Raw genomic sequence first — 16343 nt, 5'->3', positions numbered from 1 at the left:
TAACATGTGAATAAATAATTTATAATAATTAATAATAACAATAATGATGATGATTAGTCAGGTTAGAATTAATTTTTAAAGATAGATGAAAGTTTCATAACATCAGACATAATTAATTAATATAGAGTAGATAGGCTGAAGCTAATCGCAGAAGGAATACTATATGGAGCGTAGTGCATTGTCTTGTGCGGTGGCAGCAGGCCAATGGATCTCTCTTGCGACATGAACGAAGACCAGTTCTGAGTTAGCTGGATGCTACCAAGAGCTAGATACCACTATTTCATTTTCATAAAATGGCATATGCCTTGTAATATGCTTTAATTCTCATTGTATACTGAGATTATAGACGTGAGATGTAGCAAACAGAAGTAGCTAGCAAGCATAACTGCAACTGCACGACACAACCTAGATTCCAGGTCCATAGTTATACGCAAAAATGATGCAGATTCAAGCCCCTCGAGTGATGATGGAAGAAGTAGAAGAAAAGAATAGTAGTAGGAGCAGTAGTAGTAACAATAATAATAATATTAGCAATAATGATGAGGTGGGAGAGGAGGAGAAGGAGAAGGAGAAGATGAAGATGGTGAATGAAGTTTTGCCATTTCACAAGCTCTTGAGTTATGCAGATGGAGTGGACTGGGCACTAATGGCATTAGGAACACTGGGTTCAGTAGTTCATGGGTTGGCTCAACCTATTGGATATCTTTTATTGGGGAAAGCACTTGATGCTTTTGGCAATAACATCGCTGACACTCATGCCATGGTTAAGGCACTTGACAAAGTAAGAGATTGTTATCGGGTGTTAAAAAATATATTTTATATTATAAACTGCTTTTGGTAAATCTATTTTTAGAAAAAGTATCAGTTATTCTTTTCTCCAAAAATAGTTTTTAAAACTAGAAAGATTTGAAAAAGAAAAAAATTCAATTGAAAAGTACATAATCCTAAATGGACATATGAATATGCGACTATTCCATGTTCTAATAGAAAGAATATACTTTCTTAATTCTCATTCATATTGGTATCATAGAGTTAAGGCTATATTTTCTTTTTTCTTAATTAATACTTGTCTCAGGTTGTTCCATACGTGTGGTACATGGCTTTTGCAACTTTCCCAGCTGGAATTCTAGGTATAAGTTTCAGGACCCGTCTTTTAGTTTGCTGCTGCTGCTTGTCTTCTCATGTTTGTTTCCTCAACCTGCTTGTACTAAGAGTAGGAGATCCCAAGATTTTTGTACCTCTGAATTCTTACATAACCAAGCATTTATTACACCATCCATAATCCTGAGTAATTAAGTACTATTATTCAAAATCTATGTTATATTAGTATAGGTTTAGTGTATATATTAAAATAAATAAAACAGTGATACAAATATATTAATATTTTATATTTTAATAATAGATTATTGACATATCATCTATTATTTAAAACTAATGAATATGTGTCAATAATCTATCGATTTTGTGTATAGATGGAGACATACGTCAAGTCTAGACAGAAAAAATTTCATTAATATATTATTGACTTTAATAATAAATTATTTCTTATGTGATTCATTATCAAAAAATTTATGAAAGAGAGTTTTAAAAATATTATAAATTTATTCTAAAATTATTTTGAATTTTTTAGCATATCAAGAATAATATGTTAATCTTATTTATAGTGATTTTTTTGTTATATCTAATTGTATGCTAAATTACTCATAGTAATTGATAGATAGATTAATTATTGAAATTTTTTATTATATTTCTATAAAAACATATAATTCTAAACCAAAAGTTCCAAAATATGAATAAAAAAATTCTCATGATATATATTTTTTTCTTATCAGAATAGGATGTCCATTTCGTAGAATTAATTTTAAAGTGCTTGTAATGCATTTTAATATTTTTTTAAACTTGCCATTATGAGTTCAATTATTTTTATCTATATTCACTTTCTGATGTTGGAACATGCATTAAAAGGAAGAACTTTTCCTTTTTCTTTAAGATACTTTTTTGAAAAAGCTGCAGTGATAAAATTTATTAATGATTACTAACAGTTTAACTTGTGCATCAGCAATCACAAAAAGAATAAAAAATAAAAAGAGATCGATTTTTTAAAGTCCTTGTTAAATAATTTCATTTCTAACCGTGGAGTATTTCTCACATAATCTATACTATGTATACACTAGAGCTTTAAGAAGTTTCTCATGTGTCCATAATTTTGTACATGAATTAATGTACAATTTTTATGTTTATTATAGTTTTAATATTAATTTTATTAGATATAATTAATATATTAATATTTTTTAAATAAAAAATAATTTTCATCTTAACAAGTAGCATGAATTATATTTTATTTTTAATTTATAAATATAATTAATAATGAAAACTAATACTGGAAAAATATAGAAAACTATTAGAAAATCTAAATTATTAAATTTAATATGATATCAATCAATTATGTGTTTAGAATTTTATTCTATATTATTGAATTTATTTTTAATCAAATATTTTAAACATGTAGATCTTTAAGATTTAAAATAAAAAAACAATTTTAACTTTTCAATTTAAAGAGATATTTATAATTAAAATAACAATAACAGTATAAACTATGCGTCTGGTGCCTAATTTGACCACTAGTAAATAATAATAGCTATTTGCCAAAAGAAAGCTTCTTTATTCCAACCGAGTAATGCTTGGTTCAACTACCTTGTGACAAAGGTACTTTTTAGTACTTCCAATTAATGGAAAAGCTATTTGCAATTTTCAAATTGAAGAAAACTGTATTCCTCAATCAAATAAAACATTTTCAAATTGAAGAAAACTGTATTCCTCAATCAAATAAAACAAACTTTTCCTAGATTTCCTTTCTAATATAAGTATAATTTATCATTCCATTAATGATAATAACATTCAAAATTTTGATTTAGGAGGAATTTAAGCTCTTGTAATACTAAAGTTCAAAATCATTCCTCAAAACGTTCAGTTTTCACTATACTTGCCAAGTACAATAGTAAGAGGTGCATAGAAAGCAAATGGTGCAGTATAGTATGATGCGAGTGAATTAAATTCTCATCTTCACATACAAAAATGCAGAGGTTGGATGCTGGATGTATGCAAGCGAAAGGCAATTAGCACGATTTCGATTAGCATTCCTGGAAGCAATTATCAACCAGGAGATTGGAGCTTTTGATACTGATTTAACAAGTGGCAAAGTTATCACTGGGGTTACCAATCATATGAGTATCATACAAGATGCAATAGGGGAAAAGGTATGCAATTCATTAGATGAGTACTCTGTTCAAATATAATGGAAAACTGATTGGCAAAAATGTAGCAATGATCGATTACAATGTTGCAAGGTTCCATTTGGGTAGATGCAACATTTGAAAAGGCAGGTGGATTTGAGTTTGTATTTCTAGTGAAACATCATATAAAATCAACACAATATCAGATTTTTAGACAAGAACTATGTGATAATATTAGCAGAGCATTTCTACAAGTAATTGAAGGATTTAAATAGTTTTATCATACTTGCAATGCACAAATAAACAGGTCAAAAAAATAAAAGGCTTGTCATTTAACAAACACCCTAATTCACTTCTTACTTCCTATCATTTAGGCTTTTAGTCTGTAGTTCATAGGTTAGAGATCACACTAAGTGCCCACCTTACTGCTTATATATGTAATCAATCTCTCTTCAAATTCTGAAGTACAAAAAAAAAAATTCACAAAGAAAAGGATGTAATGTTATGTGCTAACCTAATTTCTCTGCGGCAGTTGGCCCATTTTCTGTCGAGCTTTGCAACCTTTTTCTCTGGAATCTTGATTGCAGCCATTTGCTCTTGGGAAGTGTCATTGCTTACCCTGTTAGTTCTTCCTATGATTCTTGTCATTGGAGCCACCTACACCAAGAAAATGAACACTATTTCAGCAGCTAAAATGGTTTACCTTTCAGAAGCAACAGCCATGGTTGAACAGGTATTTAAGTAGTACGTCAGGCAGCACCACCATCTCAATTATCTTGAGCCTATGATACTGATCTAATGTCTGAAGGATCCTTCATGTATACTATTTTCCATTCCATATATGAGAATTGCTTATATTTTGCAGACCATATCTCAAATCAAGACAGTATTTTCATTTGTTGGAGAGAGCCATGCAATCAAGTCTTTTTCAGAGTGCATGGCCAAGCAGCTTACTCTCAACAAGGGGGAAGCACTGATAAAGGGAGTTGGAACAGGAATGTTTCAAACTGTAACATTTGTTTCTTGGGCACTGATCATATGGATTGGAGCCATTGTAGTCACTGTACAGAAGTCAAATGGAGGCGAAGTCATTGCTGCAGTTATGAGCATTCTCTTTGGAGCTATGTAGGTGTTATTTCTCCTCTTCATATTTCTGCCATAGAACAGACAATTAAGTGAAATATATATTTTCTATAATCATTCCTTATATTAATGCAGATCACTCACTTATGCTGCTCCGGACATGCAAATTTTCAATCAGGCAAAAGCTGCAGGAACTGAAGTTTTCAAGGTGATCAACAGGAAGCCACTCATAAGACACATATCAACAGGAAGAACACTTATTAAGGTTGAAGGAAACATTGAAATAAAAGATGTATACTTTGCTTACCCATCTCGGCAGGACAATTTGATACTTAGAGGCCTTTCATTGTCAATCCCTGCTGGTAAAACCATGGCATTAGTTGGTAGCAGTGGGTGTGGAAAGAGCACAATTATTTCCCTAGTAGCAAGATTCTATGATCCCTTGACAGGTATATCGCTCCTTCCCATTCCAAAACACGCACGCACACAATGTGAAATTCAGATGCCTATTTTGTGCATGTGCATCAACTTTTGAAGTTAATAAGCAACCAAATACATGCTTCCATAAAAGAATAAAACAGTTGCAGATTACTTAAAATTGACTACAGTCAACTGTGTGGCTAACAAATGAGGAAAAATGTACAGGAGATATTCTCATTGATAACAACAACATCAAGGATCTCGATTTGAGATTTCTTCGTAGGAACATTGGATCAGTTTTCCAAGAACCATCCCTTTTTGCTGGCAGTATCAAGGATAACTTGAAAGTAGGAAATATGGACGCCAGTGATCAACAGATGCAAGATGCAGCAATAGTGGCAAATGCACACTCCTTCATTTCACAACTTCCAAATCAGTATCTAACAGAGGTGATTAACTTGAACCCAATTTTCTCAGTAGATCAGTCACTCTTCTGAGAGCTTATCCATGTTGAAAACTAATAATTGAAGTCAACTCATCAATTGGTTAGTAAACGATTATGACTTTGATACTTTAATACATAACTAGGCATAACATAAGCAGCGAAAAAATTACCTTAAACAATGGTCAAGTTGTAGAACTGAGTGATTAAAAATTCTAAAAAACTCCTTATTTGTTCAAACGCGAAGAAAAAATTGTGGGTATCCAATCACAGTACGATTACTAAGAGATTTATAACCAGAAATGTTGTATTTTTCTTCCTTCCCCTTTGCTTAAAAGTCCAACAATGCAAACTTGTGATGTTCAACATAGTTCGTTCATTGAGAAACTTCATTAAAGTAATGAAACCTTTCACCTAAGTTTTCGTCAGTAAGATAGATGAGCTTTATTCAGCTATGAAAGGCAAGAGAAAACACTCAATAAAATTTTTAAAAAAATAAAAAAAATAGAAAAAAAAAAGAATGAAGAGAAATTAAAAAAAAAAAGAAAAAAAAGGAAAGAGCGCTCTTTGTAACATTTATCCACTTCCAGATGAAAGATCAATTATATCCATTTTGTCTTTTCAACTAATATGAGATCCAGGTAGGCGAAAGAGGAGTCCAATTATCAGGAGGACAAAAGCAGAGAATTGCCATAGCAAGAGCCATTCTTAAAAGTCCTCCCATTCTTTTGCTTGATGAGGCCACAAGTGCACTTGATTCAGAATCAGAGAAACTGGTTCAGTACGCCCTAGATAGGGCTATGGTAGGGAGGACAGTCATCTTGATTGCACATAGGTTATCTACCGTTGTAAACGCAGACATGATAGCAATTGTGGAGAATGGACAAGTTACAGAGACAGGAACACACAGCAGCTTGCTTGATACCAACAAATTCTACAACAACTTATTTAGCTTGCATAACATCAGCACAATTAGCAACTCAAGGTTCATTGACACTTCTCTATTCATTCAGCATAATATCCAGTAAGGAGTAAAAAGTTTTCAACTTACCTAAGTGGATTGGTTGACAGAAATACAGCTTCTGAAGATCATCCAATTATCAAACAACTTGCACCTAAATATAATGAAAACCACAACAGACCAAGTGATTTAAGCATGCATATGAGCCAGTCTCCAAAGCAAGAGGAGCAAAAAGACATAAGAAAGTCGGCTATATTCTTCAGAATCTGGTTTGGCTTGCAAAAGAAAGAGCTTTTAAGAACTGCCATAGGCTCCTTTGCAGCTGCTTTCTCTGGCATTTCAAAGCCAGTTTTTGGATTCTTCATTATAACAGTGGGAGTAGCATACTACAAAAAGGATGCAAAGCGGCAAGTTGGATTGTATTCAATAATCTTTGCTCTGATAGGACTGCTTTCACTGTTCACTCACACCTTGCAGCACTACTTTTTCGGAGTAGTAGGAGAGAAGGCCATGATAAACCTCAGACAAGCATTATATTCAGGTAACAATCACTCCTACATCCCATCGGTATAGTGATGATGTCTGATGTTTTATCCTTGTTTTTTGAACTATTTTAATCTTTAAGCCAACAACAGCATGAACATCATCCAATTGAATGATCAAACTATAAGATGATAAGATTACACACGACCTACATTTGCAGGTGTACTACACAATGAAATAGCATGGTTTGAGAAACCAGAGAACAGTGTTGGTTCACTTACTTCGCGGATCATTCATGCCACTGCTATGGTCAAAACAATAATTTCTGACCGCATGTCTGTCATTGTTCAATGCATCTCATCCATACTAATAGCAACTGTTGTTAGCATGGTTGTTAACTGGAGAATGGGTCTGGTCGCTTGGGCAGTGATGCCTTGTCATTTCATTGGGGGATTGATCCAGGCAAAGTCAGCCAAAGGTTTTTCACGTGACTCTGCTGCTGCACACTATGAACTTGTTACACTTGCTTCTGAGTCGGCAGCCAACATAAGAACCATTGCGTCTTTTTGCCATGAAGAGCACATCCTCAAGAAAGCCAAAACATGCCTGGAAAAGCCAAAGAAGAAGAGCAGGAAACAGAGCATTAAGTTTGGGCTCATTCAAGGTGTTTCCCTTTGTTTGTGGAATATAGCACATGCTGTTGCTCTGTGGTACACAACACGTTTAGTCGAAAGACGTCAAGCAACCTTCGAAGATGGCATAAGATCTTACCAGATTTTCTCTCTCACAGTACCTTCAATCACAGAATTATGGACATTGATCCCAACTGTCATATCTGCCATTACTGTACTAACTCCAGCATTTGAAACACTTGATAGGGAAACCGAAATTGAACCAGATGCACCCAAAAGTTCCCATCTCAAGAGAATAATGGGAAGAGTAGAACTTCAGAATGTCAAATTTTACTACCCACTAAGACCAGAAGTGACTGTTCTCAACAATTTCAGTTTACATATTGAAGCTGGGCTAAGGGTGGCCCTTGTTGGGCCAAGTGGAGCTGGAAAGTCCTCAATTTTGGCCCTTTTGCTCAGATTCTACGATCCTGGAGAAGGAACGGTGCTAATTGATGGAAAGGACATCAGAGAATACAATTTAAGATTGTTGAGGACACAAATAGGGCTGGTGCAACAAGAGCCACTTCTCTTTAGTTCTTCAATCAGAGATAACATTGCATATGGTCATGAGGGAGCTTCAGAAGCAGATATTGTCAAGGTATCAATGGAAGCTAACATTCATGAGTTTATAAGTAGCTTGCCTGATGGATACAATACAGTTGTTGGGGAGAAGGGCTGTCAACTTTCAGGCGGACAGAAGCAACGGATAGCGATTGCTAGGACTCTACTAAAGAGGCCAGCAATTTTGCTCCTGGATGAAGCAACAAGTGCCCTTGACGCTGAGTCTGAAAGATCCATAGTGAGTGCCCTGGAATCAATAAATCTGAACAGCAAAGAGAGCTCCTTGTACAGATCCACACAGATTACAGTCGCACACAGGCTGTCCAGCATAAAAGATTCAGATATAATAGTTGTTATGGATAAAGGTAAGCTTGTGGAGATGGGTTCTCATTTAACTCTTACAAAAATGTCTGAGGGCACGTATTCCAGGTTGTACCACCTTCAGAACTTGACAGAAAATTAGTGAAATGTTCTTGAACCATACAAGTAAGCATTAAGATGTACAACCAAAATGATATGCATAGAAGTCACACTGTTATAACAAATGGGAATCCATTCATTTTCATTAAGAAAAATTAGCCAGGAGGTTTAATTACATGATCGGAAGGATAAAATAGAACCATAGACATAAAGCTTCTCTTCTAGAATTCAATAAAGGTACTATCTATTGTCTTGAGCTTCTCTATCTCCTCCCTACTTGCTAATCCAGGATCAATATAGCATAACTGAAAAATGAATATAATGTCAAACATTCGCATTAAATAACAATGTAAGTCAACTGAAATAATTTGAAGAGGAGATTATAACCTGGTATTGAGGCTTCCTCAATGTATGAACTCCTCTTTTTATTAGCTTCTTCCATCCAACATATTCTTTAAGTGATCTTTCTAGTGCTGCCGTTCTCTATATTTAAGCAAAGAATCTGATAAATATATTGGACAATCAAAAAGATATTATATGTAAATTTATTTTGATAACTTCACATAGTTGGGTTAGAACATGTTCAAATTGAATTTATTTTTTCATTTTACCTGCTTTCTTTCCTGTAAACTAATGGACCTATTTTTAAAAGAAAAAAAAAATTTAAAAATGAATTGTACCGACTTATTTTCAATTTCATCGAGTTCTTTTAATTTTGTTAACTTTAGCCTAGCCTTTAGGATTAATAACGACTTTAACCAATTTAGTGAGCTCACAAAAAAACATGTGAGTACAACCTACAAAACTATCTTTATAAGCAAAAAAAAAATGATTTTTAATTCTTCCAAATTCTAATAAAAAAATTCTTTAAGTTTCTTTTCCTTACCGCAAAAGTAAATGAAAATATCTGCTTTGGAAGAAAAATGTTTAATACATACTAGCATTACAAAATAAGTAAAACTAAATTACTTTTGGCCAATTAATATAGTTATTTATGGTTTATATGTAAATTATCATTTTCCCTTCCTAAATTGGCTTAATTTGTTATAAACATTATAGGTTAGGTTAAAATTGTTATGATTAAAAAAAATGATAAAACTGACAAAACATGCGAAGTTCTGGCTTTTGTGGACTTTAGGTTGTAAGATAATATAAACCTGAAATCTAGCTGTTCTGTTCTTTTACCCATTGTTAGTAGTAAAATAATTAAGTAATGACAACACACAAAAGAATGAAAGAAATAGAACACCCACTCTTCTAAATTCACAGATACGGCAACATAAAGGACAATAAGATGGACACGCCAAATTTATTCTCATAAAGGAAAAGAAAGACTAATTGCCAACTTATTTAAGTGGCTACTGTAAAAAAGATCCTAGGATGGTGGCTTTTCTCCATGTACAATAGCTAACAGCCTGTATAAATATCACAATTACATGACAAAACTTAATAGCAATTTTATGAAAAAATTCTTGATCATTCTTTGAAACTAATTATAGAAGGGCTAACAAATTGTTAATTGGAGAAAGAACTGAACAAGAAAGAGGTTCAGGAGAAATTTCCAAGGTGCTCAAAGATTTCATGTCAGAGACATAACCATAAGACAGTTCATAATTTATGAAAGACGCAAACTACAAAGAGGGGTCTCTTTGCATAGAAAGATATCTCATAGTCTTCTGGGAAAGGCAGCCTTGGCTTGACAACCTTTCAAGACTCGTCAATGCTTAAAAGAAGAAACTTAGATCTTTCACTACTAAAACTCTAAACCATGGAATTGATTCTCACTAAGCTGGAGACAATGCTTGTAAGGGTCTATTCTTCTGCATAGGAAGTTTCCTATATCCATTTCACAAGAGTCTTTGAGAAATCAAAATATATAATGGCCAGTTATGTTTATGATTAAAAGCTGTTCACCAAGGTTTAAGCTCAATACAATTGAGAAAACTTCAACGTTCATAGTGACTTCACACAGGGATCCGCTTTCCTTAAATCTCAAGAAAAAAGCATCACAATCAGTTTAAACTGTTGTGGAATTACTTAGACAGCTATTGCAAAATATAGGTCTGTGTTGCAGCAGATATAACAATATCATAAAACCAATTTAGACAGGGAAGCAAAATAATTGTGAATTTTTTTATGGAGGTCATCCAAGGGGCTTGAAACAATTGAAAGGGTGTTTTACAGAACAAAGAATTGGCACAGCCCCAATTTCAGCCCTGATCACCATTTAACTAACACGGCTTGGGGATGAACAGCTACAGTGAGAAATTACGGTGAAACAGATAAGTACTCAAACTAAGTACTGAGTCTGTGGATCAGGACCTTAGCTTGTTGCTATCGGAAGTATAGTGCCACAGCCTTGGGACAGATCTTATTTCACAGCCTTGGATATATTTTCTTTCCCAGGAAAATAAGATTATTATGCAAAAAAGTGTGTGTCTGGGCGGATAAAAGAGTATTGATAGATTTCCAAAGACAAATTATAGTAAATTCACATCTTTTGCTCTCAAGTTCAAAAATTTCTCACTCCTGTATCTCCAATGTAGTTTCCTGTGAAATACATAAATTGTGAATGGGAACTATAGATTGACATACAATCAAGGGTCCTTCAATATCATGATATATTACATATCTTTCTATATACAAACATATTTATTACAAATCTGAAATGCAGTCTAGTATTTAAGCATCAGAGTTATACAAACAACTTGCAGTGATGACATGCAAACATACAATAACAGAAGTTTATGGAAAGAATTTCCTAATTTCAGGGACTGTAATAACACAAACAGGAAAAATGACGAAAGTGATTAGCATTTTGAGGCTGTTGTAAATCACATTCAATAATTAAACAATGATGTTGAAATACAATGCAAGTGTTATACTCACATGACCAGGGTCCAAAATCAAGAGATTGTATCGCAGCTTGCCCTTCAGTTGATGATTGACTTCAATCCCAACAACAGTTCTTGAGTGTCCATCATGTTGGAAGTATAAGGGCCTGTTCACTAACACCCTTATCAACTCGTATCATATTCAGAACCGAAACATTATGTGTGATGAAATAATAATAATTAAAAAAGAAAGGTATTAAAGAAAATGCGTCATGTTTTCCCAGAGCTTATAATTTTCAAGTGTCGATTATTGTCAAGAGTCAGCTACAGATAGCAGTGAAGATAGTTAATTACGCTTTGTCAGTAACAATAACACGTGAATGGTGGGCGGATGCTGTTGAGCTACCATCTGAAAAATAATTCCACACCCAATCAAGGAGAACTTGGGGACCCTCATTGTTCTTTATCCATTTATTTGGTGTAGTTTGATTTTTTCCACTGGCCAAGGGACTCGTAGAGCATTTAGTATTATCAGACGCGGAAGGATCTGGTTGGGAAACATCATGGTTTCTGCTAGTCAGATATCTATCCATTGGTCCATAAATCTGAAAGGCTTTCCTCTTGATTCTAACATTTGGTGAGCTGACATGCGCACCAGGAACAGAAAGGAAATGAGGTTTCAATTCATTGGGACCGAAATCAACAATTCTAGCCCAAAGGCCAAACGAACGAAAAAGAGCAGCGCATTCAGTAGTTCCAATCCAATTTTTGGAGCCATAAAGGGAATGGTTAAAATGTTGAGCACCATAAGTATCAAAGCCATTTTCCCAAGCAATCTCAAGCCATCTCTGGAGATAAGGGATATCAGGGACGAAACCAGACCCACCAAACAAAACCTGCTGAGCATCTGGTCTACAGGAAAGCAAGTAAGAAGAGAGCATTTGAATATTACGCCATCCGCAACCCCAACCACCATCCTCAGAGGGCAAGGTTTGATAATGATCAACATAACCTGACAACAAAACAGTACTAGTACAAGAATTCTTAGTGTCTAATTCCAAACACTTGCGCAGCAACGCCATCAAACCACCACCAGATTCTACTTTAACCTGATAACAGGAGCTCCTAGCCTGAAGAGCAATCAAACAAGATACCTTCTCATCTGAACTAGCAGTAGTAGTAGTAGTAGTAGTAGTAGTAGTGGTAGCAAAATGAGATGATTCTTCAAGGGCAAGTTGTTGGGCCAATTCCAAGTCCCTAGTAAATTGCTCATCCTCCTCTTCCCCTTCAAAGTGGCTGTTGGCATGCCTACTTCCACAAGCATCATCAGTATTTTTAAATTAAGCATCCCACAAACAAAAACAACAAATAAAATTAAGACATACCTTTGGAGTTGTGACTGTGAAAGTGTTAGGTGACACAAGGGACAACTTGCAAAGGAATCCATATTTCGAATTGTATTTACTTGAATGGAAAGAGCCCTTCTGCTAATTTCATATGAGCATCCTCAATTAGGCATTGTGCTTATATGAGTCGATGGGTTCATATATCACAGAAAATAGCAATTTTACCGGAGACGGAAGAACAACGCCATCGGTTTTTTAAATCTATGCTATACTTCAAACTACCCCAAGATTTCATTTTCTGTCTCTTTCTTACTGGGAATCTTTCTTTTTCCGCTTAATAACCTAAAAATTTCGCAAATTTTAGGAGGGTCGACTCAATTAGAAAATCTAAGGAGTTTGATGGAATTTGAAAGTGATAATATATTTAATACTAACTTTAAAAATTTTGATTTAATACATGCCTCGTCCGTGTTCTGTGTTTGTCATTTTTAGTTAGATAGCCCATAATACTTTCAGCATAACTTATTAAACACTTATATTTAAAAAAAGTTTAACTCATAAATACGTGGCAGCTTAAATGACGGAGAGTGTAATATTAAATGTTATCACGCGAATGAGCTTGTATTTTCTAATTCGACGTAAATGATCAATTTCCAATTTCTCTATCTTCTTCTTCTTTTCTTATAATTTTAGGATTTTCTTTTCTTTTTTTCTACTGGCTGATTCTGATCAATTGCTACAAAATTTCGTGTTTTCAATGTGTCATTTTGGGGAATTGACTAAATTGAAGTGTTCTTAGACTATTTTAAACCCATCCCGGTAGGAGATTCTTTGGTTTTAGGAAGTTTAGTGTAAGTATATATCTTTTAGGGTACTTAATATAATGTTAATATTTTAAAAATATAATTTGAGTGAGTTGATTAAGTATTTGCATTTAAATACTTGAATTGCAGGAGATTAGTACTTGTAGGTATTTTCTTTAGTTTGACCCTCATGTTTCTAAACATGCATGATATATAATTAATGGATTGCTAAGACGTCTCTAAAAAATTGAAGCTGAGAAAGAGAATACGAAGTGCAAATCGAAGCTTGTGGTGGTTGTTTTAGTCAGTTTTGTTGTTTTCTTAGGTTGGATTGTATTAATGGCATAATACAGTGTTGTTTAGGCTATATTTAGTTTAGGCAAGCAACTGTTGGTAATTATATCCGCTGATGGGATATGGAGTATTAGTTAACAAAAGCAGGTTCTAATGTACTTTCAATTAGAATGTTTTGTGGACATCTTTTGTGAAATGGTATTGACTTCAAGTTTGTTTTTATCATGATTGTCTTTTTTAATTTTAACTATTGTGATAATATTGGAAATGTGTTTTGATAAGTTGTGGACAATTAATAAAGTGGTATATTTGATAAGAAAAAACATAATTGATTTCATTCCCAAAATGAGATAGTAGCAACTAAAACAACCATAATTAAAGCTAAACACCCATGAGACAAGACCAATATTAAGTAAGATTCATTGTTATTACACTAGAAAAAGGATAAGGTTTACTATCATTACACAAGAAAAAGGACAAAAAATATGAAAAGCATCACTAATCTATGACTTCCATCATAGTGTAGGATCAATAGGTCGAGTTTGTGGAACTTCATGTTATGTATTAGAGGTTGTTTGTACATTTCTTTTCTGTGCCTGTTGCTGCTGTAGTTGACTATGTGTGATAACACTTTTGTCACAACCCGATCTGTGGGCCCGTGACTGGCACTAGGGAATGGGTAAGCGTAAGGCCACCGAATCCTGTAGTAAGCCTAACCACTCACTAACTTAATTATATCTCATCTAATATCACTGATATCAAATTTCTTAACTATTAAATTTTACATATTTAATTCGGTCTGCCAGTAGAATTAGGCAAGATCCAAAACTACATAAATTTACAACTGATAAGTCTATTATTTCTACTGCGGAGAATCTAAGATTTTACAAGTCCAACATACCAAATCAATTACGACACCCGATAATGAAGGAGTCGGGTTGCTAGATAAGAGCCGTGGGAAGACTAACAATCACAGATCTGAAAAACAATAAAATTGAGATTGTCAGTCTCAAGAGTTAGTTAGAATCATATATCCAAAAATAGTTACAAATACTTCAATAACCCATTTATTTAATTTGAAATAAATATTAAATCATGCAAAAATAAACGTGTCATGCCATGCTTAAATAAAAATAACTTTCACATACTACGGGATGGAGTACCTCAGCAGAACCCTAATCCCAACACTAAACATCTCGACTCTTTCTCATTCTAACAGAACTAGCACTTAGAGAGCAAAGCTCGACCAAGGTCCTTAAATCCAGTTCATTCACTTAATTATCATTAACACTTTTAACCTTTCAGCTCTCTTACTCCAATAAGACTGACGCCTAGAGAGCGAAGCTTGACCAAGGTCCCTAACTCTAGTCTAGTCACTTAGGTTTCCAAATAAGCTGGCGCCCATAGAGCAATGCTCGACCAGAGACCTTTACTCTGGCACACTCACTCTACTCAGCCTAGAGAGCAATGCTTGACCAGGGCAAATCCTAATTTACCTTTTTAAAATTTACAAACCTTTACCTCTTTATTTTCTTCCTCGATTCATACTGGTGTATCTCATTGATAACATGTTCTACAGCCGTCCCGTTCTGAGTCAACACAAAACAATAAAATCGTAATGCATAAAATAAAACTTATAATAATAGCGTTTAAAATAACTAATTAAAGTATTAAATCATGTAATCAGAATTATTTCATAAAATCTCAGCATAACACATATAAATAGACATATGACTTTAACTCACAGCTTTGACGACCTCCTAGTCTGCTCCGATGCCTTGGGTGGAGCGAGCTGAACTGACAGATTATCTAATCACGGAAAAAAAATTAATCAATAACGTTGAAACATTTGACAATTAACCCTAGGTCTAGATTCTTAGGACTGACTGTCTAAAAATCTCGACTCGGGTAAATTCTACCGAAAATTCGACAGAACTTCCCCTAAAATACAGACATTTACCCCCCGTAAAACGGGTCCAGGACCTGCCAGAAAACACTTCAAATATTCAACAATTTATTTTAACGGGAGTCGGGTCCCCAAGACTTCACTATTTTTCCTAACTCCGCCACACATCACAAATCACGACCTAAGGCAAACAGTCCGACAAATAATTATTTTTACTCATAATATTTTTTAATTCTCAATACAATTCAATAAATACATAAAATTTACCAATAAATTCTAAAATCAACGGGCTAGAGAATTACCGAGACGCTTGATCGCTCGGTCGACTCGCTTCCAGCCGCCAGAGTCCGATCGACGATCCGAACGCACCAACAAACTCGAAACGACGCTCTGATGACGATCCTCACTTCCAATCTTCCGATCTGACCCCCGATCATCCGAAGGGATTTACAGACGATCTCGGTCGTCGATTTTCAAATGGAGTCCGATCGCCACGAAACCGGTGCCATTAGGAAGCTTGAGCTAAGGAGAGTCCGGATATATCCTCCGATCAGCCAAAGCTCGCCGGCAAAGCTAGAAAACGCGGCTGCCACCCACTTTCTCTCTCCACCGCAACTGCCAACGCCGCCGGAAACACCCGGGATGGCATCCGAAAGCCGCTGCCGCCATTGCGCTTTTCATTGGCAGCCCGCACCTCAAGCCGCCAGCGACGCAGCTCTACTTTTCCTTCCCCTCGCGCCTTCTCTCTCTCCTTGATCCCCCTCTTTTCTTCTTTTCTTCTTTTCTTTTCTTTCTTCTCTACATCGACAATGGGTTCCTAAAATTTTCTTCTTTACCATTTAATCCCTCAACTTTTTTAATTACTAAAAATTTCGTCTTGCAA

The 16343-nt window shown here is 34.7% G+C and overlaps 2 protein-coding genes and 1 long non-coding RNA gene across 5 annotated transcripts; 1 reads left to right on the top strand and 2 right to left on the bottom strand.

Annotated features, from left to right (window-relative positions):
* Positions 1-211: 211 nt before the first annotated feature.
* On the top strand, positions 212-8340 carry LOC8276845 (ABC transporter B family member 14). The gene is made up of 10 exons (XM_015717179.3): positions 212-781; positions 1076-1130; positions 3082-3257; positions 3766-3966; positions 4099-4358; positions 4452-4765; positions 4962-5185; positions 5820-6163; positions 6250-6680; positions 6843-8340. The coding sequence occupies exons 1-10, from the start codon at positions 437-439 to the stop codon at positions 8318-8320; spliced, it is 3828 nt and encodes a 1275-aa protein (XP_015572665.3). The 5' UTR covers positions 212-436; the 3' UTR covers positions 8321-8340.
* On the bottom strand, positions 3456-4761 carry LOC125370477. 2 transcript variants are annotated; one of them, XR_007216492.1, is made up of 4 exons: positions 4624-4761; positions 4461-4510; positions 4188-4386; positions 3456-3890 (listed from the first exon to the last, which is right to left on the bottom strand). It is a non-coding gene; the product is annotated as an uncharacterized LOC125370477 (long non-coding RNA). The 2 variants fall into 2 exon arrangements; XR_007216491.1 differs by having other exon boundaries at positions 4188-4510.
* Positions 8341-8392: 52 nt separating the features above from the next.
* Positions 8393-12953, bottom strand: LOC8276846 (zinc finger-containing ubiquitin peptidase 1). 2 transcript variants are annotated; one of them, XR_003078528.2, is made up of 5 exons: positions 12497-12953; positions 11466-12419; positions 11167-11278; positions 8665-8779; positions 8393-8582 (listed from the first exon to the last, which is right to left on the bottom strand). XR_003078528.2 is itself a non-coding variant. In XM_025156750.2 (5 exons), the coding sequence occupies exons 1-5, from the start codon at positions 12556-12558 to the stop codon at positions 8499-8501; spliced, it is 1308 nt and encodes a 435-aa protein (XP_025012518.2). In that variant the 5' UTR covers positions 12559-12946; the 3' UTR covers positions 8393-8498. The 2 variants fall into 2 exon arrangements, 1 of the variants encoding a protein (XP_025012518.2); XM_025156750.2 differs by having other exon boundaries at positions 8665-8760; positions 12497-12946.
* Positions 12954-16343: the final 3390 nt, after the last annotated feature.

Source organism: Ricinus communis, chromosome 1 (genome assembly GCF_019578655.1).
Source record: "Ricinus communis isolate WT05 ecotype wild-type chromosome 1, ASM1957865v1, whole genome shotgun sequence".
Classification (NCBI taxonomy): Eukaryota; Viridiplantae; Streptophyta; class Magnoliopsida; order Malpighiales; family Euphorbiaceae; genus Ricinus; species Ricinus communis.
This window is presented reverse-complemented; position numbering and strand designations above follow the sequence as displayed.